The sequence below is a fragment of the Lactuca saligna genome, chromosome 9 (genome assembly GCF_052625555.1).
Source record: "Lactuca saligna cultivar CGN05327 chromosome 9, ASM5262555v1, whole genome shotgun sequence".
In the NCBI taxonomy this organism is placed as follows: domain Eukaryota; kingdom Viridiplantae; phylum Streptophyta; class Magnoliopsida; order Asterales; family Asteraceae; genus Lactuca; species Lactuca saligna.
Genome location: NC_136425.1, coordinates 25,183,044 through 25,209,519, shown reverse-complemented (window position 1 = coordinate 25,209,519; position 26,476 = coordinate 25,183,044). Strand labels below are relative to the sequence as shown.

Below are 26,476 nucleotides of genomic sequence, written 5' to 3'. Positions count from 1 at the left end.
GAATTATACTTGAACGGACTTGTAGCTTCAAATTTGTCGGGCAATGTTGGGGTCAAATTATCACCTGTTTGCGATATCGCATCCTTAAAACAAAATGTTGTAAATAGGTTTAGTAATAAAATATTAAGAAAAAGTAATCTTTTTAATAGATTATATAAAATTAAATAATGTAAATTTATAATATAACCTTTAAGGACTTTGTTTCTTGAGATACTTCATGAGATGCGATTTCTGTATCATCAGCATTTGCAGGACTACCTGCCTGAATCAGAAATTTAAATATTTATATAATTTGTGGGACATAGGTCTAAATCAATATAGATTTACAATTTATTAGTGAAGATCATTAAAAAAATATGCATCATAAAAAGTAATTTTAAAAAAACAAATAAAAATAATATATAAATACCTCGACAGCTAACTTTTTTTCCAAAGCATCGATAACGTTACTATCAACCGTATAGCCAAGTATCCCAAACCGATTGTAGTTATTGGATACATTAAAACTGTTAACATCTATCTTAAAAGCCATCTTTTTATGCTCCAAACATTTGAGGTCGTAAGGATATAATTTTGGATTATCCCCAGCCTGGAATAAATGTGTTATATAATATATTTATGTTTAAAAGCACATTAAACTAAAGAAAATACAACAAATAACAACAATTAAGAAAACAAAAATTAAAATTACGTTATACCTGTTTGATTTTATCTATAAGATCACGTGCGCGTTTTTTGACGATTCTATAAGCATCTCTATCGAAGAGAGTTAGAGTGATTGTTCCAGAATCATCTTGCACACGAATAGGTATTTTATGCCTATAAAAAATTCCCAGATAAATAAACATTAAATATGTTTAATGGTTAATAATGTAGTTAAGTTGTTCTTTTGATATTTTCTTAAATGTAAAAAAACCTTGGAACAGAAGAGATCGTCTTATTTTTACAATTATCACCATTGCATTTTAAAACGACACTTGCATCACCACTATCTGCACCACTGAACAAATCTTCTGTTTGAACTTTCTTTCCACAGTTTGTACACGCATCATAATACCAATCAATATCTTGGCGAATACCATAAATGGTCCCGACAATGATATATTGGCCGACCTAAAATAAAATCAAAACGATCATAAAAAACATTATAATTTTATTATCTGTTAAATAGAAAACAATATGACATCAATACAGATAAAATATTCACATACCTCTTGTGGTTCTATCAAATCGACAACATTTTTAACTTTGTAGTTATTCAAAAAGTCATCAAATTCCGAATATGATTTAGAGCTTTCAACAGTCAAAGAAGCAGAAGGGTTTTGAAGTCCTCTTAATCCAACCAAGCTGTTTTTAATTTAGGAGTTTGAAAATAAAATTATAAAATTATTGAACAGAAACAACAAAACGATGAATTATTAAAAAGTACAGTTACCTATCTGTGAATGTAACAATTTCGGGAAGATTAGCATTTATGAACATCCGTGTGTGTTCAAAATAACTGTTCACAGAAGGTGTTGCTGATGAAACAAAATAAAATAGTAAATAGAATGAGTAATATAAAAGACTAAAATAAGGTTGATTGGTATAAAAAATTTACCGTTATAGACATTAATTTTTGCAAATTGCAAAAGGACAATCACACGACCAACTTCTTTATGAGCTTCAAGATAAGAAATTAACTGGTATGCAATATCTCCAAACAACGTAACATTAACCTGCAAACCTCTGCAAAAATAATAATGGTTAAATGAATATATAATACTAAAATTCTACATGCAAGTTGTAAAGTAATGAATATAAGATATAAGATATAATATAAAAAAAGTTTTGGTTACTCTAAGTTTCTTATTTGTAAAGGCAGCCTATGTAGAGATTTGCTGACATCACGGGAATCAAGCTTTCCTAATGAAACAACTTCACCAATAATATCTACAAAATGATAATCCAGAATGTCAAAATGATGTGAATTTAAAGAATTAAATATAATATACAATCAATAAGGAGGGAAATTACCAATTGATTCATTAGATGTAGTTGTTGCAGAGATAATTGTTTCAAAAGAAACAAAAGAAAATCCATATTTTGTTTTTGATTGAAAGTGTAGACACTCGTTAACAGTTGTTCTTCTATGGAAATTTAACTTGGAGGTTACATCACTTATTTTAAAAGTGTATTTGTTAGGAGCGATAGTGGGGGACCGGATGTAAACAGCTTGATCTTCTTTCAATTTGGACTCAAACCTTTGAAAATCTCTTGGATACACACTTGCTCGGATTTTTGTACACTATTCACATAGGGTAAGAATATTATATAATGTTAAAAACGGAATTTTTAATAAATATAAATTGGTCAACATTGAAGATAACATTTTCAATGATTGAGTTTGAATAATATTATTGGAATGATCAAATAAAAAAAATGGTTTTGAATAATGCTATGAAAATAGTAGATTTTACCATTTCATCCATGAGTATCATCTCAATTGATCTGACAATAGTGGGGTTGCCATCTTAATGCGAAGGGATGCGAAGGGTGTAAGAATGAAGATGCGAAGTATTTCACAGTAGAATGCGAATTGGGGAAGAAAACAGAAATTTTCAAATATTGTCCCTGGAGTTTCGCATTTTTGGAAATAAATACTCAACTTCGCAAATGGGGGTCATAAAATGATGAAATTGTAGTCTTAATTTATGGAATTTAAATGATTGAAATTTTAGAGCTCATCAAAAGAATTGACAAAGGGCAAAATTGACATCTGATGCATTGTTTATTTTGTTGCGTGTTCAATATTATGAGAAATCTCATTTGACAGCTTGATTAGAATCTTTTTTAATACAATACCTCAAATAATATCAAAGCACATTCCCAAGAATGCATGCACCAATATACCATTTTATTGTGAAAATTATGAATATGTCCATGTTTAAAAAATGATCATTATTTTGAACAGGAATTTATAGAATGTATTCAAATTTGAGACATCTTTTTTATAAAGCAAATATACTGATATCTTATAACACGAAATTGAAAAGTAGAATGTTATTGAATGTAATTTTTTTTTATTTTTATTGCAAATATATTGGTAAAAAAATCTGAATGTGATAGACCTAGAAACAACACACGTTTTAGAGTTATGTTGGTTGTTACTGGTGGACATTTAGTTGGTTGTGTATTTGATGGAAACCCCAAATGTTGCCCATAAATTATTCCAGAGGTATGTACTTTATTTATGTTATCACTTTAATTTCATCAGAAAATTATTTATGAGGTTAAAATGAATACATCCTTGCCCAGAAAATTAAACTAAAAGATGATAAATTACAGATTATAGCATTGTTCTTTGAGAATAAATTACTAAAAATGGGATATAGTGTAACAGGAACTTCAAAAAGAAATTGATACTTTTTTGTTTATTATATAAACGGTTTGATAAATCAGACGAAAATAATTAATAAACAACTTCTGAATCAAAGATAAATAGAAACCTTGATTAACAAATTCAATGAGAAGCAAAATTGAAGTCGCAGAAGAAGAAAAAAAAATTCAATTATACGATTAACACAAACATTGAGAAGCAATGATACTTAATCATGAGAAACTCACCGAATGATTGAAGTTGCTGATTCAAGATTCGAAATTAAGAAGCAGAATTGAGATGCAGAGACGGTCGTAGGGATTGAATTATGTAATTGAAGCGGAATATGATTGATATAGTATGTTATGCGCATAATAATTGATTGATATGCATACCATTTTTAGATGCTCTTAATCGGGCATGTAACGGAATTGATTTAATGTATACAGCAGATATTCCATATTCAAATTTCAAATTAGAAAATATCGATATTTCCAGATTCAATATTCCAAAGATTTCGATACAATATCATTATTTCCATCCATATTCAATTTGTAATGCTACGTGAAATTCCATATTCCATATATTCCATATATAATCTAATCTAATTCAATTCCATACATAATTACCTATTTTATCTATTACCTAATGATACGTGAAAGGATGCTGAAGGGGTAATAGAGTAATTTAACATAGGGCGAAAAATGGATGATTGTAATGACACGTGTCCAGTTGGTTTTGTTTATTAGATAGGGAGATTTTTATTTTATATGTACATAATTTATGTATAAACTTATTTATAATACCTTCAATAACCGATTGGTATTTTCTAAAATAGTATTTTCTAAAGACAAAAATTGATAGTCGTGACAAGCATTCCATTGGGCCAAAATTTCAAAGTCCAGTCCAATTTTAAAGACCTGAACAAAATCACAAAATTCCCCAAATATTCCGTATTCCGTGTCCGTCCGGTAATCTTATTCTGACACTGCCGACTGCCGCCCGACTGCTTGTGAAGTCGATGGCTTTTAACAACAATCAAAACTAACGCAGGAGCTCATCATTTCAGGCAAGTTTTTACGTTACCAATTCCTCATAAAACTTGATTTTGTCATTAGATGAGAAAGGGTAATGTACATAGTAGTGTTTGATCGAATAAACCCTATTAAATTGTATCTTGATGGCAAATGGTTCTACTCATGGAGTCTTCTGCTCTAACCCTACACTAATCGGGCATATTCTGCTTCTTCGGGTCAGATAGACCATATGAATATTTGTTTGTTGCATGAATTTGCTATGATCTTTGATGGAGCTGTCGGTTATTCTGATAATAAAATCGATAATTTCTAATACCTTAAGTGTTGTTTAGAAGATGAAGAATCATCTAATCAAGAAAACAGCCCATGTTCTTTAATCTCCCGTATATGAAACCAAATTGATTATCTATTTATCTGATACCTAACCTTTAAGGGTTGTTTGGATGTGCATTTTGAATGTGATTATGTGATATTGAATGAAATTGCTACAAGAGATAGTCTTAGGATGAGCCTTCGCTACTTTAAATTGTAACTATCAGTTTTGATGGAGTTGAAGTGTTTGGAAAATTTTGATTATTTAAGGAAACATAACATAATATATATAAAGTTAGGGCATACTCTGGTTGAAAATCCTGGATCCATCACTGATCACTGTCATAATTCTTTTCTTATTATAGTGCTGTGCATATGGTTAGCTTAGCCTTAACTATCTATTATGACATTGTAGGGTTTTTGTTATGAAATGCTTGCTTCTTAACTGAAGAAAATCGAATACGAAAATGAAGGAGCAGATTGGGTACATACCACCCCGTTATATTCCCCTGGGCCAGTCTGATCGTGAACCATCAGATCTAGAGACAAGTATACTTCCAACCAATGATCAACCTCCATCTCCATCTTCATCTCCCAAAAAGAATGATGTCCCAATCGAGTGGTCCTCTGGAATATGTGCTTGTTTTGATGATCTTCAGAGCTGTAAGCTAACTTCTTCCCCATTTGCATTCTACTTTCACAAGTTGATAACTATTATTATGCCAGCAATAGCAACCTGCTTTCATTTCTTCCTATTACAACATTCTACTTTGAAAAGTCTACAATGTTCATATCGGTTTGAATGAGAGTGATTGACCGTTTTGCCCTTGGTTATTGGTTTGATTTGTTTTGTGGGATAGGCATTGTTGGTAGTGTATGCCCTTGCTTTCTTTTTGGAAAGAATGCAGAGTTTCTAGAATCCAACAGTTTCATGGGACCATGTACAACACATTTCATCATGTGTGGCATCATCAATACCTTTTGCTGCTTCATAACTGGAGGCTTGATTCTAGCCTTTCCTGGATGCTTTACTTCATGCTATGCCTGTGGATACCGCAAAGCACTACGCGCAAAGTTTAATCTCCAGGTATGCAATACAGAAATAGCAATGTACTTTAAAATAAAACATATTACAACATTCTTATTTCAAATTATTTCTAACACCCTTTTTATAAAACCGGGTAAAACAGTAATTCTGAAAATAGTTAATCTGGTAACATTCTTTTTCTATGTGTAGAAAATTTGGTAAGGTTGATGGTAACATTTGTGGTAGCTATAGAATTTCCCATTTCTCAAATTTGTTTTTTCCTAAAACAATTTCCAAGTGGTTTCTCATGACAATGACTCGGGTTTTTGTTTTCGAAAATTCAGGAAGCTCCATGTGGGGACTTTGTGACACATCTTTGCTGTCACTTATGTGCGGTGTGTCAAGAATATAGGGAAATCCGTGAAAGGTCTCTCAACATCGATCCTCATGCAAGTATAGTAGAAATTACACCACCTCCTCTTCAAACAATGGATTAGATAGTCTTATGTTTGTTTTCTTTGTTTCAAAATAGAGTTATGCCATAATATATATGATTTTATTAATGTTGTTTGTTTTGAGTATTGATATTATATATACTTCAAAACCAATACTTTTCATCCCTTTTGAGGCGTTGATCCGAATATTATATTACAACAAACATATATGAATGTATAATATTAATTGAGAAAAGGATGAGAGAAATGATAGACGATGAGGCACATGCACTGAAGAATGCATGGTGCTTGCAAGTTGCAAACAAGGAGTATGATGTTAAATAATAATAATAATTGAAAATAAAAACAAGACATGGCTCATTACCTTTCCGGATTATTGAAAGGCCAACTTTGTAGTTATCAATAATGACTTATTATTTGACTTTCGCATTTCTAAATACCATTTACATGAATGCGAACAGAATATTATCCATCTTTGTTTAAATACTTTACGCATCCAATAATATATATTGCAATAATAATTATGTGTAGAAATAATATGATAATCATATAGTTGATTGACTTGGTATTTGGTCTAAATAAATATTCATGGGGTCGATCTTATTGTCCTTCTTAAAGATTATGTCCACTATGCTTATTAAGTTATGTTCATTTACTTTTATTTTAGTTTTGTTTGTAACATATATTTGGTATGATCTTTTTAACTTAAATCTCTCCAACAATTGTCATTTCAATTACAGATAAGGTTATAATCCGATTTGTTTCACTTAATTAGGGCACGATTTGTAGGGATGACTTATCTTTTTAAAATTTTAACTAAACATGAGCTACATAAATCCTCCATGTAGTTAACCAAAAACTATGAATTGTGTTATCCTTAATTTTCGCATTTCTTGTCGGGTTAAGATTGAATATAGCCAACGAACTACTTGAGTTATTTATTGTTAAATGTGACTTGAGCATTTGAAGGATTCTCATGAAGCATTTGAGTTCAGTGGAGCACTTGGAGTTCAATGGAGCATCTAAGAAGGGAATGGAGCATGTGAGAAGGGAATGGAGCATCTAAGAAAGGAACGAAACACCTAAGAAAGGAATGGAACACATGAGAAGGGAAAGAGACATTTGATGATGCTCCATGATGAAGATGTACCATCTAGAGAGTGGATGTGCCAACTTGGTGTATGGATGCACCAATTGGGAAGAAAGTGTGCCATCCATGATGAGGATGTGCCACCTTGGAAACCTGATGTGCCACTCTTGAAGAGGATGTACCACCTCTTGCACAAGATACACCATACTCAAGCTTGATTCACCATCTTGGTATAAGGGTGCGCCACATACATTCTTGAGGAGCGATGGCATCCCTTGATGAACCACTTATGATACAAGGTACACTCAGATGTTTAAGATTGTTCGAGGATGCTCGGATGCTCAAGGTGGATGACCCAAATGGCATGATGCACCATTTTGATGGAGAGTGCACCATCATGATGGAGGATGCTCCATCATATGATGCGTCATTAGCATTCCTAATGAGACCTCTTGGTTCATGATGTTCCATCACGTGTATTGCCGATGCTCATTCAAAGTAGCTTAAGGATAAGGGTTTCAGAAGCGAGTGCATATCAGAATGTGATTGTTTGACACCTTTCATGGGCCTATGGATTAATGGGTTTGGCCTATTAGGGTTTTATGTCTAATCTCTAGTCTATAAATAAGGGTGTATGCTAGTCATTTGTTTGTGTCTTGAATTCTAGTGAGCAGGTGAATCTCTTTTGAATTGTATTTGTAACTTCTGTTTGAGAGCTCATAAATAAATAAAAAATACTCCCCTCCTGCTCGTATTATTTCTTGTGTGCTTTTGGTTTCATGTTTTATCCGCTTTACTTCCTAACATTTCTAAAACACCAATTTATACACTTCATTAAATTAAAATGTAACCAACAATGAAAATTTTCTTTAATCCGTCCTTATGACTTGTTATAGGTACAACTAGATAACAAGTTATGAATTTTTTTCATAGTTTTTATCCAAATTTTAAAATTTTGTTTTGAATTTGGTCCAAACAATTTTTTTTACAATTTTTTTAAATATCCTCATACATATTCATTTTTATGCATGTATTTTAAAGATTTTTTTTTTCAATATTATAACTTGGTGTTTTTTCACAAATTCGTTTATACAAATTTATTTTCTAACTTTTTATATATTTATTTTCATAAAGGGAAACTCCAAAAATGTTATAATATTTTACCCTAATTTATGAAAAAAAATCTTATATTAAAATTTGTTTACGAAAAAAAAATCAATTACCGGTAAAAGTAACGATTTGGTCCCTTTTTACCGGTTTTATTACTTATCTGGTTTCACTAAAACCCCATTATTTTACCCCAATTTATGAATAAGTCCCAAATTAAAATTTAGTGATGATTTGACTATTTTCTCCATGTAACATACATTTTATCGCTGACCTGGATACCTAGTCATTAAATGAGCTGATAAGATGGATACGATGGGTTATATAATGTTACATTTATCATAAAATTTGATATCAATCTCATCAACTCATTTATGACTATGTATCCAGGTCAGTAATGAAACAGGTAAAATGTGTGTTTTTGGGAAAAAGAAGCTAGGAAATGAGTTGATGTTTGATGAGATGGATATACCGGGTTACATACGATTAGATTGAGAATTTGAAATTTCTTATAAACTTAAAAATGTCTAAGTTTTTCATAGTTTATGTAATTATTGCAGTTTTCGTTGAATGCATTTTATATTCTAAAAAATTTACAATACATCAGGATATCAAGTTTTATGGTAAACATAACATTATATAACCCAACATATGCATTTAAAAACTAGGTGTCCAGGTCAACAATGAATTCTGTAAAATATATGTTACTGGGAGAGTTTTATGGTAAACATAACATTATATAACCCAACATATTCATCTTATTAGCTCATTTAAAGACTAGACGTTCAGGTCAGCAATGAAATATGTAAAATATATGTTACTGGGAGAAAAGGGCCAAGTCATCACTAATTTTAATTTGGGACTTATTTATAAATTAAGGTAAAATAATGAGATTTTAATGGAACTAGGTAAGTAATAAAACCAGTAAAATGGGAAAATTTGGTCAACTCGTCGTTTTTACCGGTAATTCATACTTTTTCGTAAACAAATTTTAGTTTGAAATTTTTTTTCGTAAATTAGGGTAAAATGTTAGGACTTTTTTGGAGATTTCCTTTTTCATAAATATAAACTTGTAAAAAAATTTTCTAATATTTGTTCTAACAATTAAAAAAAAAGACCAAGTGTGGAAAAAATTGCAAAAAATGTACTTTTGTAATATATAAAATAAAGTGTGTAAATTGATGTTTTTTAGACAATGAAACAGTTCATTGGCCAATTTCAGTGTTAACCTTTTTTTGTCCATGTGGTTTGCATTTGTCATGGATTGTATCCCCTTAGACTGCACGGTGTGGTGCAGTTTGGGACCGCACTTGGCCGCCACCTCAGCAGGGAACACCGCCCCCTGGGTGCGGTTTCGTGCGGTTCAAACCGCAGTGCGGCAAAAAATAGTCGCGGCTTGTGATTGGCTGCAGATAATTTGACTGTTTTTTGATTGGGTGGGGAGAAATTAAAGTTTTTATTTATTTATTTTTTTTGTAAATGAAGTGTGGCACCACTCCTTGGGTGTGGCAGGGAACCGCACTTTTGTGGTAAAAATGACGTGGCGCTTACGTGACAACGAAGGGAGTGCGGTTTCGGTGGCACGACACCCTATTAGATTCAACGGTTGATTGCATATCACCATAACTATAAGTAATTCGATTGCAACACCCTATTATTGATTAGTCATCTTATGTGATTCAATGATTTGGTTGGAAAGCTATTCAATTTCAGTCAGTTTTACTTCACCTATTCTACTCATAATTGTTATGAAAAAATCGAAAGCCAACACACCAGTGATGTACAAACATTAAGCTGGTCGGCCACCCAACCATGATCGTATTTCATTTATTGGAGATGATAAAATATGGAAAACATGTAGTCGATGCCGAATGAAGGGGAATTATGTTATATTTTTTTGCGTTCCAGGTGAACTCGACTGTTTTTTGGAATTATGTTAGTTCTTTTTTTTAATTATGTCCAAATAATTTTATGAAATGTTATGTTTTTTTTTTTCCTAAATTTATATTCTTAATAGTTATGAAGTGAATTTGATATTCCCCTTTTGTCTTTTTTGCTGTATACTAGTATATCACTTGGTTTCATGTTATGCTTGAAAAGACCCATAAGTCAAATTAAAGGGATTTCATGTCGGGATATAATAGAATCAAGTGGTCATAGTAAGAAAAAACGTTTCGTAGAATAAATAGCAAATGAAAATTTTCTATAATAGATATCATTGAGAGAATCATTGTGCCAAATTAAAAGCATTTTGTCATTTACAAAAAAAATATATATATTTATTTTAATTTTTTTGAGTGGATAGGCCATCTATTAATTAATTAAGTCATCATTCATGGGTGTTGATTGGACCATAAGAAGATAAACATAAACATAGAGGGACCATAAGAAGATAAACATAAAGAAATAGAGAATGTATGTAGTCACAAATAGCACGTGGGGTTTCTTTCTGGAGTGGTGGTCCACACGCTACACACGGTCAAACAAGTTGACCAAGAGTTTTGTCTCAATAGTCAATTCTGTTAATTTGGTCACAATTCTATTTAACAAAAAAAAAAAAAAGTATTATTGTTTAACACCGCCTCTACTTGTAAGAAAATGCAATTTGGTATTGACTTGGTCTAAAACTAGATACATACTCCAATTTGTTTTAGAGAAATTAAATATCCTGCTATCGTATTATTTTTTCTCCTGCAAATCCTCCAACCCATTTAATTTCTCTTTGTTTTAAGTTGAATATATATATATATATATATATATATATATATATATATATATATATATATATATATATATATATATATATATATAAACTCAAAACAATGTATTTCCTCTTTCTAAGTTTGAAAATTTAAGTTAACAGAAGGATTTTTGGAAAAACCTTGAACATAAACCGATAATCTATTTTAAAACAGATCTCAAACCTATAAACCATTGTTAAAAAGATTCAGATCCAACGGCTGTTCAATCGATCGACTCATAAAATGCATTTTTATTGTGTTTGCACTCGAAGAATCCATCTTTTGTTTCGTTTAAAACTTTAAGCTATAAAATCAAAAAAACACTTTCTAGCACTCTTCATTTCATCACCGATGTCTGTTGTGGTTGCTTCCAGGCCTAACATTCTGCTGATTTCTTACTGGAAAACCGTTCTTTGGCTTCGGTAGGTCCCGCAACTCCATCACTTGTATCGTTCGCTGCCTTTTCGCTGTTCAAAACAAAAAAAACCTCATCAATGAGAAGGGCATTTATGTCCTTTTACATGACGAGAGATAGAGAGTGAGTCACGCACACCAGACACAGTACAACTTGTTCTGTCTAATGCATAAAAAAATAGGACCTAATCAAAGAAAGAACACAAACCATTTTCCGCTTGTTGATACCGTTCCTGGAGCTTTCTCTTTGCCGTTTCAAATTTATCTTGAGTGGTTGCCTCGCCAGATACCCTTTGGTTCTGTTCATCAATTTACAAAAACAGCTAGTAAGTTACAGTTTTGGCCCCTGTATTATACCAAATTTTCTGTATATGGTCCAAAAGAGAATTTTATTGCATTACTCTATGACTCACGCTTTGTTGACTTCTCTTTGGAACGGTTTGCATCTTCCTTTCCGGGTTTGGTTTGACCCGTGTTCCTGGAGCGGACTCTGGAACTGTAGGTTTGACCGGTTTCACAACAGTTGGTTTATTCTTCTTCATCTTTGTTAAATCTTCAGATTTGGACTCGTTCTTACGAACTGTAATTGGAACGTTTGATGGTTTCTGGTGTTTTGATTTTGGTACATTTTGTTTTTCAGTTCTAATATCGTTACGGTTCTTGTTGTATCCCGTACTGTTTCCAAGATCTGTAACAATATGGAAGATGATGAGTAAGACAGACTGACAGGACAAGCTTTCTAGGACTATTTTTGATAATCACTACAACTTGTTATGTTCTGTCATATCATATCATGTCCTGTGTAACATGGATGACGCCTAACTGACCAAATTGAAAAATAAAATAAAATTAAAGTTTCGATAAAGTCAACTCACTTCCATAATCGTCCATGCCATCAAAGAACTTCGCGTACACACGGCCAAAAAACAATAAAAGTCAGAATACGACCACAAAAGCATTAAAAAATAACGTTCTTTTAGAAAATATGGGAATTTGAATTTAATGCATACCACGGATAGCTCTAATGACGGGTGAGGGTAAAAGAATGCAAGATCATCAAGAGGAGGAGATGGGAGGCCTTCTTCTTCTTCTCCTTCTACTTCTTCATCAAGAACAGAAGGATTCAAAGACTCGGGTGTAGCTTCAGAAACCACTATTCATTGTAACAAAACAATTAATCAAATTACTGATGCAAATACTCAAACATTAAATAAAGATTTTGTTTCCTGAATAAAATACCTGTCGGTTTTTCGATAGCAACCACCCATTCGTCCACCATAACCTTCCACTCTCTGCATTTTAAAAACCATTTGTCATGCACGTGTAACTCGAAGGGTAAAATAGACTTTTCATTTCAAACGAATGAAAGTCCATCTATGAACAAGAACAACACACGGGGTTGCTAGAAATGAAATGAGCAGATAATCATGTGAACAAATTAGTATTCCATTTCAAGAGGATGAATCAATCTTATGCTCGAATCAATTCACATTGATTATTCGCAACTAACCGTTATTTTACTTAAATTTAATAATTCTCGAGTAAAGTAAAAGAGATTCATACTCTATGAGTGCCTTTGCAATATCGCGAACATCCTTTGATGCATGCTTTCGAACAACATTGACAGATTTTCCAATCTCAGTTGCCTGAAGTTCAGTGGCATCCATAAATCAATCAATTGAAGTCTTGAATATATTAAAGAAGATAGAACTATGTATTTATAAATTCATAAATTATAAGAACAAGGAAGAACAAGTCTTTGATAGATGTTGTATCCGAACCTTGAGAGTTTCCACCGATAGATTCATAAGCTGAAGCTTTCTCAATGAGTTGTACAACATCGATTCAGACTAGCAAAGAAAAATGATAGACAATGAACATAAAGCACAAATCCAAGAACTCGATTTGTTGAAAAGCAAGTTAGAATTGAAATCAAGGAATGTGACGTACCTCATCTTGATTGTTGTCGACAATCTCTTTAATCCTCATAACCTCACCAAAAATCAAGGATTCCTCTTCGATTTCATCGGTCAAAGCTTCGGCGACTCCATAATCGTAATTGTTAATTCGATGGTTACCCACATTAAGGTCTTGCTGTTCTTGGTCTCCAGGCAAACCTAATTCCACCTTATCACATCCAGAACACTTAATCAATTTACAAGAGAACAGAGTTTCAGCAATGCCATCTCTCCTAATTCGAAACTCTTTTGAGTAATCCGAAGCAGCAACGATGATTGCTTTCTCGATGGTTTCAAATATATCGCCATTTGAGCTCTTAAAATACTCCCTCCAGTAATCCATTCGTGCAGCAGATTTCGAAGCTGCCATTGTAACCGCCTCGCCTCCACCAAACTCGAAAAAAAAAATCCACAAAGATCAAATACTTCGATTATTTGAAAGATCTTTGGTGGGGTGTACCCGATGACCCAAGACCCGATTCGATTGCACCCCACAAATCGAAAAGCTTCGATTGTGAAACAAATTTGGTAGAAATTAGGGGAATAACAGAAGAACAGAAGAACAGAAGAAAGGAACAACGGGTAACAACAGATGATCTGTTATATCTACAATCAAAGCGATTAAAGTAGCGAAAGAGAAACGGATCAGATTGTTGTATCAGTTGGTGGTAAGATTTCTGTGGAGACGACGAAAAATGTGATTCTATAGAAATTCAAGTATTTATGTATATATGTATATGTTTTGTATTTTAAGCGTTTTGTTTAGGCTGTGAAATGGAAATCTGCGAGGAACCCAGATGGGGTTTATGCAAGAAATGATAAGAGATATTGAAGAATCCGAAATCGATAATCAAGAAAAGAAAATATTGTTGTAGTTATTAGAGATTTTTTGCCCTTTTCTTGAAAAAGTATATATAATTATTATTATATACCTTCAATCGATGGGGCTAGAAATGGAAGATATATATTATTTCGTTTGGGCAGGTGAGACAAACACAACGCAAAGCAGTAACAGGTAGAATCTTTCTAAGAAACAACATTTTACTTTCAGTTTTCTACTTCTTGTTCTCTTTTCCTAAATGGCTAAAATATTTGTTTATGATTTATATACTTTTACCTAAAAAGTGTTTTTAATAATCGTTTTTTTACGATGTTGTATATAGATGTTTATTTATGTAATTGATATAAGTTATTTAAATATGTTTTAACAGATTAAAAATATTATAAAGTAAAATGTTGCATATTTTGATTTTCTTTTTCAAATATGATTGTATATTTTATCTGAAAATAACTTTGTTACACACATTAAAAAATAAAAATAAGCTGTCGTTATATAAACGAACATTTGACCCGTTTTATATTATATGAGAACTTTTATTTGATAAAAAAATTAATTAAGAGTTAAATAATACCTGGAATATGATTCTAAAAGTTTATGAATCATACACATTAATAGTCTCACAATTATCTTGAAGTTGTCGTTAATAAACGTACGCATAAATTTGAATTAAAGTCTTTACAAAAAGTAGTACACGAAGATAATCCAAAATGGAATATATCATAGTATTTATAAAATAATAAAAATAATCATGAGAGTGAACATTAATTTGAAACGACAACGAATTCAAAAAAAAAAAAATGATATTATGTATTATGTCAAGATTAACTACATTTCGGACTAACTTTAAGTTATACTCGATATATTTTTATACGTTGCACATGATTACAGTTATATTGTTAAAATAGTTCAAATTAGTAATGCCCTACAAAAAAAAAATTGATATGAAGATGCAAACATAATCAAAATGGAAAAAGAATTATGTGCACAAAGTTGTTTAATATATAAAATTATACCACGTCAAAATATAATATAAAAAAACCACAACAAAATTCGGTGATTTTTGCTTTTGAACTATAATATATTGTCACACCTTTGAAGCAAGCAGCAACACCAACATTATCATGCTGAAACATGAAACACTTCTCGCTAGTGTAGTTTTTAAAAAGAAATTATAAAATCTTTTGCTTTTATATTAAAATTGTTTTAAATTCAAAATATACGGAATATACTATGCAATTAATGTTTCAAAATACTTCAAAAGTTATTTATATGGAATTAAGCTCTATAATCCAAGATAAAGTTGATTTGTTTAAAAGAACGAAGTCTATTAACTCAATATCATCCCAAATTTCAAGCAATCATATAATTCATGGCCTTTAAAATGTCCTTGGTACCTTCTACTTTTAGCTTTAAGTCTTCATGTATACATAAACTAGGTAATGAAATGCCTACAGAGAATACTCGATGTTAATCAATTTGAGTAAGTAATGATATCAATTATTGCGTTCACAAAATCTAAAAGATTCAAAGTCTAGGGTTCTTATAACCCAAATCCAAAGACAATGTTAAATAAACCATAAATCAAACCAAATGTATAATGTCATAAATCCAAAGTCAAAGCAGGGGGAAGGGTGTTAATAACCCACAATCTTTAGTAAGGGAATTAGTATTCCATAATCCATAACAAAGGGTTAGTTAACCCATAACCCAATAATCCAAAGTATAATGCGTAACAAACTCATAATCCAAAACAAAATCTACATACCCATGAATAATATGCACAAAGCATCACCTTCACCTTTTGTCCAAAACCAAACAAAGATACCCATAGATGATATGGATTTAACATCACCTCCAACTTTTGTCTAAAATATAACAATTAACTCAATAGGTTTAAAGGGATAATTCTACAACAAATAACAAATATGTATATGCATCTATCCCAACCCAAGTTCATCTAATTAGTCCAAACTCTTAAATATAGATCGTTAACAAAATTGGACTCAAGAGTATTGAGCACATAACATAATTCTCAACTTTTGTCTATTCTAATAAACTAGGCAAAGTGAACCATCACACTAAGCCACACAAGGGGTAGCGACCCTTACTTGTGCACGTGAGGAATTTCTAGAACATGTCTTGGTTATTTAAACAAATCAAGGGATCTCAAAGTCTTGTGGTCACTCAAGTCATCCCAATACTAGATGCATGCACAAATATAATGCTTCAAAACCATTTAAAAAATCTAAACATAAATTTTAACAAATAATATATATCTAAAAAAGGGTTTCATTAATGCAAATAAATACCTTAGATACACACATAATAAATAAGATCATGTACTATGACATCAAATCAAACTTACACAAAATCATACAAGAAAACACAACAAAGTAAGTATTTGGATTTGTACTCTCCATAAACTCACTTCAAATATTGTTAATGCCAACAAACCTCCTTCAAGACTTTGATGTCTTTTAGTCACCCATAATGAATCCAAATAAAGGTTACAAAAAGTCTAAAATACCGTATATGGATACACAATACTTTATAAGCTAAAAATGTTTCATTCTCATCTATATATGGACTATGGAAGCCATTGGAGGCCAATAAAGTGAGTCAAACACAAGTTAAGACAAGAATAAAATTTCTTCATAGATAACCAAACAACCGGAACGGATTTGTGAAGGAATTTCACAGGCACCCTATAACTCACATTCATGTCCAAAATCAATCATTTTTTTTACACACGCACTTGCTCTCAGTGTTTCCAATCATCACCAAACTTAACCAAATTGTATTTAATTAAGTCACTTAGGTCATATTTGACAAAAATATTAGCTTTGTTTCAATGTTAGATAATATACATAATATTTCAAGTCAAAGTAGGCGAAAAATAAAATGAAAATAAATAATAAAGGGTATCATGTCGCATTTGTCTCAAATTATCACATAAGAAATAAATAATAGGATATCAACAGTCTTGCAACGTTTCCACTTTTATATCTGAGAGCTCAATTTTAGAATTCACTTTCCAACCGATGGTATCTAATTACATAGATAAAAGAAAAATAAAAAGGGATGAACAAAGTTCGGTTTTTGCTTAAAGCTGAGATCAAAATAAAAAAGTTGGTTTCTATTAAGTGATTGTGTCAAGTTCTTTTAGCCAATTATTTGGGTTTCGGGTTCAATCAAATTGTTTTTTTTTTTTTCAGTTAATTTATGCTTATAAAATTGAAATAATCAATAATTTACTAAAATTACAAGAACAGGACAATTCAAGTTCATAAAAAAAACAAGTTATGAATATTAAAAATATGAGTATTACATTATAAATGACACGAATATTCATAATTGGTTTTAATTTATCAAAAGTAACTTAAAATATTTACATTTTTACAGGTACAATGAACAATGCTTAAGAAAATAAACTACCTAAACAAATAGGAACACATTAGTGTGCATATTAAGCATTACCTTACCAAAACAATAAAAACTTGTCGGAGGTGTGTTTAGAAAGATAAAAAGTTTTTAGGTCGAATATACCTCCTGAGTTTCATGTGCTATTTTAAATTTGTTCATGTACGATTAAACATATTATCATGCAAATATTGTTTATTTATGTTCATATTGCATTTAAATATAGTCATTATGATTAGAAGGATGCGAGTGTTCTTTTGTGTTATGTTAAAGCCTTGGACCTGAGGTAGTGAGGTTTCAATGCAAATATGGAAAAGTTATACCTTGTTGTCTCGTATAGTGGTTGTGGGGTTATCATGGGACGAAGACAATCTCATGGGGTTGCCATGTGTGGACGATAATTGTCTTTATCGGGCATTGATTGTTAATTTGTTATCATAAGAACATAACAAGTAGATAACGTTAGGTATGGAATAAAATGAAGGAAAACGGCTATACTTGTTGGATAAGACAACTACTATATATAATTGATTGGTAATTAATAATATTTTGAGTGGTGAAATGTTTATTAAAGCAACACCTCTCAGACATAAATTGTTAGAAATTGACAAGATTTATCCAATTTGTAAATTTATAAGAAAATTTTAAAAGCTTTTATCAACTATAAAAACTAGAGGAAGAACATGACTGCACTTACTAATTATTTAATGGTCTCGTCATTGCCTGTTAATATATTTCTAAATCTTGTTGCTATGGATTTTGCAAACAATAAAGTCTATTAACCATATGCTCAGTAGCAAAGTTACACAAATTTCGTGAAAAAGCGGTAAATTTTGAAATTTCTTTGTAAATTTAATTTGTAGGAGAAAATTATTTAATACATGATCTAGTATTAAAAAAAATTTAACATTTGTATTAACTATTAAAAATAGATGGGACAATTTGTACTGCAAGTTCCTTTGAGGGTTCATTGCTGCATAAATTTACACAAAAATTTAAACTTGTAACCTTCAGTGGCAGAATACGAATTCTAAAACTAGGGGGGCCAAAACCACAATTTTATGTAAGATAACCTAGCTTAACAAAATTAACTAACAATTATGTTCTGTTGTTCTAAAAATGATGACAATTTTAAAATCCCTCAATTATGAATTGTTGTTTTAATGTTGATAAAAATATTAACTAGCATTAGGAATCACAAAATAAAACAACATTTAACAAATATATATTGTCATTTTTGACCAAAAAAAAAAGCTAAAATAAATAAATCAAATAACATTGAACAATGACTATATAGATTTTTTAAATTTTAATAGTAGTGTGTTATATTGATTTTTTTTTCTTGTATTTCTTCATTTTGAAGCCCTTAAATTGCAGTTTTAAACTCATTCTACTAACTAAAAGTTAGATTGTATTTGACAAATGCTAAGTAATTATTGAAAAACAATAAATAGAATGAGATCATAGTTAGCTTTGGGTTTCTAAATGGAAAGTAAAATCTTTTATTGATCTTTGTTCTCTTCTAGGTCTTAACACAATAAATTAAGCGAAACAATTTAAAAATGAGATATGGCCCTCTGCTTCATCGTCATAGCAGTCGAAAGAAAAGTAAAAAAAAAAAATAGTAAAAAAGAATAATTTTTCTTCTCTATTCACTCAACCACAACATTTCTGATATCATACAAGTGTGCAATTCACGTCTCTCAAACTTACAACATAACTAAAACTAGTCTCAATTTATCTTGAGTAATTCCAATTATACTAAAATCACTAACATTAAAGGATATAACAACACCAAACGCAATGAGAAGTTTTGAAGATCAAAGACGAACAAAGATAGAAAAGCATGGTAGAAGGGGTAGAGCGTTTCTTAACAACTGAATTTTACTTGGTCTTTTAAGATGTATAATATTTATTTAATAAAAAAAATATTCGACTCATTCAAAACATAAAGAAGGCTTTAAGTTTAACGCTTTTGTTTGTGTTTTAGTTGAAGCACAGACACCACACATGAAGGCACGTGATTGTGAATAAGACAATCGACACCACGAAACTTCTCTAATCCACATACGCCCATTGTTCTTGTTTTTGTTTGGGTTCTTGTTTTGGCTTTTTGGTTTTTTTTTTTTTTTTTTTTTTTTCTTCTAAAATCGTGAGCCAACCAAACTTTCACTTTTTTTTTTCTTTTTTAAAATTTCAGGAAATCCAGTCACTCAAAAACCATATTGTAACATGTTTGTTTTAAATTTGTATTAAAATTTGAAGATAATTTTTTCAAAACAATGTTTAAGTTAGAACTATTTTATGACTTTGGTCAACGTATTTATTCAAACTAATCTTATTAAAAGGATACTTAATAATTTCATTACCAGTCAAAGATTTCTATTTCAACATATTCAACTATAATATATGTTTTATAGAAAGAAAAATGTATTGCACGTTATAATTGAAAATATGGATTGGTTTGTTTTATTTAAACGTTTTATTTATGATAACATACACATATATCATCCAAGTTTTCGATAATTTTTTTTATTTTACTTAAGAATAATTATATCTTCTATTCTAATAAGTCATGATCAATTTTGTTATATATCAACCTCTTAAAAGTTTTTAACATTTATCATTTTTGATATTTTTGAAATAAATAATTTACACTTGTCACTTTATGATTTTTTTTTTCAATTTTTATATTTAAAAAACCACAATACTTATTCATATATATAATTTATTAAATTAAATATAATGTATATATGTAATATATTAAATGTATTGAATGTTGTAATAAATTGCAATAAATATGTTTTTTTTTATTTAGAAATTTTACTTTAAAAAATGTTTAATGTTTACACTTTTAAATTTAACCTTTTTTTAATCAACTTGTATACTATATGAGTTTCATACCTAGCAAGCTACATATAATACTAATATATTAGTATACACCGAAAAAACTGAAAAAAAAAAAATAAAAATAAAAATAAACATTTGAAAGAATAACAACCTTTTTTTATATACATTTTTTATACACACTATATCAATAATCTAACAAATAAATATCATTTTAACTGTGGATTGATGAAATAGATTTTTGGCTGACATTGATTGTACATAATTAATCACTAAATTTGTTTTATATACATGTTGTGAGATTTTTACCAGTAGACCAAACTTTGTTTTTAAATTAACTAGATTATAATCCACATAAAAGGTAAGGGAACATATAAAAAAATATACAAATGCCTACAGATAATCTATAATAATTATAACAAAAATTTGGTTATTGGTATTATTGAAATGTGTAGAAGATAAATTGAAATCGATAAATATTTATAATTGTTGAAGGACATCTTTGTAGACAACATTTTTTGTTTTATTATTTGAACGACATTCCTCGTCACATGCGAGAATCTTCAAAATCATAGATAATTACATTATTGTAATTTGACGAAAAGATTGACGGGTAAATCATTAGGGACAACACTTTTAGTTTTTTTTTTTTTTTGAAGAAATTGAATCGTCACTTGAATTCATCATTTTGTTTTAGTGTTAATATTGCTTAGAAAAGTTAAATATAAATATATAGGTATATTGGTAAGTTTTATTATTTTATACGATGAAATTAATAATTATAATAAGGAAACATTTTCTAAGAAATAAACGCTTGAAATATTTTTGGAGGGAAAAAGTTCGAGAAATTAAAAAAATTATATAAGGAAAATACAAATTTAGACAAGATGAAATTAGTGACCAATGTTGTTTTAGATGGAATTGCATTTTATAAAGTATAATACTATGACAAAATTTAAAATATTTATTTTTGTTGTGTATATTATACAAAAAAAATTAATCACTTTATTTTACTGTTAATTTGCTTATGAAATCGATATATATATATATATATATATATATATATATATATATATATATATATATATATATATATATATATATATATATATATATATATATATATATATATATATAGAGGCAAGTTCTATTATTTTATATGAGGAAAGTAATAATTATAATGCGATAAAATTATCGAAAAATAAATGCTTGAAATATTTTTGGAGGCAAAAAATCAGGATCATTAAAACAATTTATACATGGAAAATACAAATTTAAATTTGGTGAAATTATGGATGAAATTAATGACGATTAAATTGGTAGGTTACGATTGAATCCGATTTTGGAAAGTCTAATTTTGATAAAGGAAACGTGTAAATTATCAAAATAAAATTTTTTATGGATATAACGAAAAATACGTATTTAAATTTGATAAATGAACGCGTAAGAAACAAATGCTTGAAATATTTTTGGAGGAAAAAATCGGAATCATTAAAAAAAATTATATAAAGAAAATACAAATTTAAATTAGGTGAAATTACATATGAAATTAATGACGATTAAATTGGTAGGTTACGATCCAAATCCGATTTTGAAAAGTTTGAATTTGATAAAGGAAACGCGTAAGTTGTCAAAATATAAAATTTTAAATACGGGGAAACATATAATAAATACATATAAAGTTATAAAAAGTCAACGCAATAAAAAAATAAGATAAAACAACATAAAAAAGAAAAATATATCATAATAAATAAGAATCATTTTTCCACATGTCATTTTCTCATTCATTTTGTCACACGGTAATTTTTGGAAATTTTGAATTAACTATTTTCCACTTGTTATTATTCTATGTTTTTCAGTTATTTAAAAATGTTACTTAATTGACAAAACTGCACAAATAGTCCTTGTGGTATGTCGAAAATTGTCACTTTGGTCCAAAAAGGTTTGGACTAGCACCAGATGCCCAAAGTTTTTATTTTGTTGCGAGTTTGGTCTAATTTGTTTTGAAAATATCTAAACTGACGGATTTGCCCTTGTTATTTTTTTTCTAATTTTCTTTTATTAAATTTTTATTTCCTATACAAAAATTAAACCAAAAAGAAAAAAAATATATAACCCTATTACACTCACATGTTTTTTATAACACATATAAACATCATATCTCTCTCTTCATTATTTCAAAAGCAACTACCATCGGCTGTCGGAGCACCACCGTCGTCACCACTAAAACCAACGTCGACGCAGGAACCCTGGAACTATTGGCCGCCGACTTTGCCGCAGAAAAAAATTGAGATTTGAACTGCTGGAGACCACTATTCATCTTGCCTTCTGTTGCTACTATGGTCATCTCTCTCATTCTCTCCCTTCTACTATTATGAACCGTCTGTCGGACCATCCAAACCACCACCAATGACGAAGATCTGAACATCAGACATCGGATCTACGATCCGTGTCGTTTAGTTTTCTAATGCCCCTGTCGAATCCTTGAATGTCTCTATTAGCATCGTCGTCGACTCTGGAACCCTACGGACGTTCATCACTAGCTTTAAGTTGCCTCTGTCGGGGGTTCGCGTTTATTCCACCTATGTCCGTGGTGAAGCAAGAATGATGATGAAGAGGAGAAGCGAGACAACACCACCACCTGTATGTAAACTCCAGCGCCGCTGCCGCTTCTACAAACCCTTGCTTCGATCTATGTGTCACCACTACCGGAATACAACGAACATGATAGATAGATCTAAACTTCGCTCGTTCCTTTTTCCGGAAGTCTCTATCGATCTTCTTCTTCCAAAGCAATCTCATATTCTTAAAGCATTCTAGTTGTCGGACCCTTCTAGTTTGTTGTCAAAAAACATCGCCAACGACAGAATCCTCTCGTTGCCGAAAAGGTCAGTCACCAAATGTAACGACCCAAAAATCACGACCAAAAATTTCTTTAAAAGCATTACTAGAATCATATTTATAAAAACTGTATCATAAGTCATAACATAAATTCTCGAGTATTAATTCAAAACATAATATCATTATCAGAGTCGAACATTCCCAGGCTAACTGACTACGGTGTGTGCACTGCAATCTCCCTGAGCTCCTCTTTTGAAAACTGGGTACCTGAAACCAAAACTGAAAACCGTAAGCACGAAGCTTAGTGAGCTCCCCCAATCTAACACATACCATACAAAACATATAAAGCACATACTGGGCCTTGCCCACTGCATCGGACCAATGTCCGGACTAACTGGGGCCTTGCCCCCTACATCGGACCGAAGTCCGGAAACTGACTGGGACCTTGTCCCCTGCATCGGACCGAAGTCCGGACTAACTAGGGCCTTGCCCCCTGCATCGGACCGAAGTCCGGAAACTGACTGGGACCTTGTCCCCTGCATCGGACCGAAGTCCGGGCTAACTGGGCCCTTGCCCCCTACATCGGACCGAAGTCCGGAAACTGACTGGGACCTTGTCCCCTGCATCGGACCGAAGTCCGGGCTAACTGACTGAACATAGCATAGCATAACATATCAACTAGCATGAACACATATACTGCATACTACATCGGGCCGTAGCCCGGAACACATAACACATAACACATAAAACATAGCACATAAATCCTGTCTGAGCCACGAAGGCATCAAACATACTAACTACTGCATCGGGCCGAAGTCCGGAAACTACTGCTAACTGGACGGGCCGGCATTGTGGCCTTAGACCCGTCCCTACTGGAAGGAAACTCACCGGAGACTGCTGAACTGATGCTGCTAATCCTCTTAACTGCTACTTGACCTCTGACTCCGAACTGCTGCTCCACTAGCTCCTCAAGCTACCAATATCAATGCAACATTGAGTCTAACTGACCCCCGAAAGGCAATCAAGTCCACCCTGGTCCAAAGTCAACCTTCCAGGTCAACCCTACTCGTCGAGTCACCCTACTGACTCGCCGAGTTCAAAATGATCAGATTCCTTTCATTCACGACTCGACTCGCCGAGTCAGTCCATGACTCGCCGAGTCCATCGATTTCTAAGTCCAGACCTGTTCAACTCACTGAGTCTCCACCCGACTCACTGATTCGAGTCACAACTCGAAGGGTTTGGGGTTTTGCGACCTGACTCGCCGAGTCCAAGAACAGACTCGCCGAGTCCAAGGCAATCTTCATACGACTCGACGAGTTGTTCATCCCACTCGTCGAGTTTCTCCAAAACTTCATGCTACTCGCCGAGTCCACTCAAAGGACTCGTCGAGTCCCTTCAGATCTCCTTACATGCAGAGGATTTTTGAGTCATGCATGGACTCCAAACTATAGATCCACCCTTCCCAAGCCTATTCCACACGTAAAGTTGCAAACTTTACGTGTAGAGAAGGAGATCTAGGCAAGGTACGCCATTAACTAGGGTGTAAGGCCAAGGGACTTCAAAATCGACACAATGGCTGATACTTTATGCTTCTCCAGGCCCTAAAACACTTGAATCTGAAGTAGCAACTCCAGATCCGGCTTCTAACCCAAAATAATAACATTATGGCAAAAGAGCCCCAACAACCACACATAGATCTAGGTGCAAAAAGGGTCCAGGAACTAGTTTATTACCTCCAAGTGCTCAAAATGAACTCACAATCCCAGATCTATAGCTCCTTCTTGCTCCTCCAAGTTCCTTCTTCCTTTTCCAAGCTTTAAAGCACCTTCCAGGGCTCAACTAGGAGATATGACGCCTAGGGTTTGATATCCAGGGCTAAAGAGGCAGTAAGGAACCCTAGGAAGAAGATTAAGACATTTATATAGGCCCCAAGTCCCGAATTTAGGGTTTTCCACGCACAGACCAGACTCGCCGAGTCACCCTGGTCGACTCGCCGAGTCGGTCACTTACTCCCCGACCCGGATCCCGCTTGGACTCGCCGAGTCCCTCCTTAGACTCGCCGAGTCGACCCCTAAACTTAGGGTTTTCTTTCCTTTCTTGGTCTTCGAAACTTTGGGTGTTACACCAAAATAGCCACCGGAATCTAGTGGTGTTTCCTTTTTCTGAATGGGAGAGAGAAAAATATAGGTTGGGGGTGATAATACAAATAGATTTTTATTTTTTTCCTTTATTAACTTTTGTAATTAAAAAAATAAATAAATAATGAAAATACAAAGGGCAAAATCATCATTCTATAAAAATTAAAAAAAGATTGGACCAAACTCGCAACAAAATAAAAACTTTGAACCTGTAGTGCTAGTCCAAACTTTGTTGGACCAAAGTGACAATTTTGAGCAAACTACAGGGACCATTTGTGCAGTTTAGTCTACTTAATTATATTGTTATATAAGCACAAACATTATAATTAAACGTTCCTTCCATAATAATGTTACTTAATTTAAACCTATATTAACAACTAATATACCATTTTTTTCATTGCGTTAAATATTGTTAACTATTTCATTTATTCAAATAAAGTCATAGAGTATAATTTATGGAATGTTAAATGTTATATGGATTTAATTTTAATATTAAATATTGACAACTATTTTATTTTTTCAAATAAAGTCATTGGGTTTCCCATGACCAAGATATGATCTTTCAAGGACAATGATAGAGTAGGAAAAATGTTGAAATAAGGGCTTTGGCTTTTTAAATCAAAAAAATCACATACACACATTGCTATTAACTAAATATGTTAAAAACAAAATAAAAATTACAATACACTTTGTATCCTCTGAACATAGTTACAACAACTCAAAAGAAATTTAGAAATTATAATTCAAAACATTATAGATTAAAGTCAAAGTACATTGCTATTAACTAAATATGTTAAAAAGCAAGAATTATGGACAAATATTTCAAATTAATAGCAGTATAATATTGATAATTAAAAACATTGAAGGGTAAATGGTAGTTTTCAATC

At 31.6% G+C, this 26,476-nt stretch overlaps 2 protein-coding genes across 5 annotated transcripts; one reads left to right on the top strand and one right to left on the bottom strand.

Moving 5' to 3' along the window:
* Nucleotides 1-4,294: 4,294 nt before the first annotated feature.
* Nucleotides 4,295-6,354, top strand: LOC145018631 (PLAC8 family protein). Its single transcript, XM_078976503.1, has 4 exons — nucleotides 4,295-4,427; nucleotides 5,123-5,370; nucleotides 5,568-5,794; nucleotides 6,079-6,354. Exons 2-4 carry the CDS (start codon nucleotides 5,175-5,177, stop codon nucleotides 6,229-6,231), a joined length of 576 nt encoding a protein of 191 aa, XP_078832629.1. The 5' UTR covers nucleotides 4,295-4,427; nucleotides 5,123-5,174; the 3' UTR covers nucleotides 6,232-6,354.
* Nucleotides 6,355-11,358: 5,004 nt separating this feature from the next.
* Nucleotides 11,359-14,411, bottom strand: LOC145015807 (putative mediator of RNA polymerase II transcription subunit 26b). Of its 4 annotated transcripts, none has more exons than XM_078974284.1 (9): nucleotides 13,492-14,408; nucleotides 13,323-13,391; nucleotides 13,105-13,187; nucleotides 12,781-12,833; nucleotides 12,552-12,694; nucleotides 12,417-12,444; nucleotides 11,943-12,229; nucleotides 11,750-11,840; nucleotides 11,359-11,594 (listed from the first exon to the last, which is right to left on the bottom strand). In XM_078974284.1, the coding sequence occupies exons 1-9, from the start codon at nucleotides 13,867-13,869 to the stop codon at nucleotides 11,473-11,475; spliced, it is 1,254 nt and encodes a 417-aa protein (XP_078830410.1). In that variant the 5' UTR covers nucleotides 13,870-14,408; the 3' UTR covers nucleotides 11,359-11,472. The 4 variants fall into 4 exon arrangements, with proteins under 4 accessions (XP_078830410.1, XP_078830411.1, XP_078830412.1 ...); XM_078974285.1 differs by having other exon boundaries at nucleotides 11,955-12,229; nucleotides 13,492-14,406; XM_078974286.1 differs by having other exon boundaries at nucleotides 11,512-11,641; nucleotides 13,492-14,411.
* Nucleotides 14,412-26,476: the final 12,065 nt, after the last annotated feature.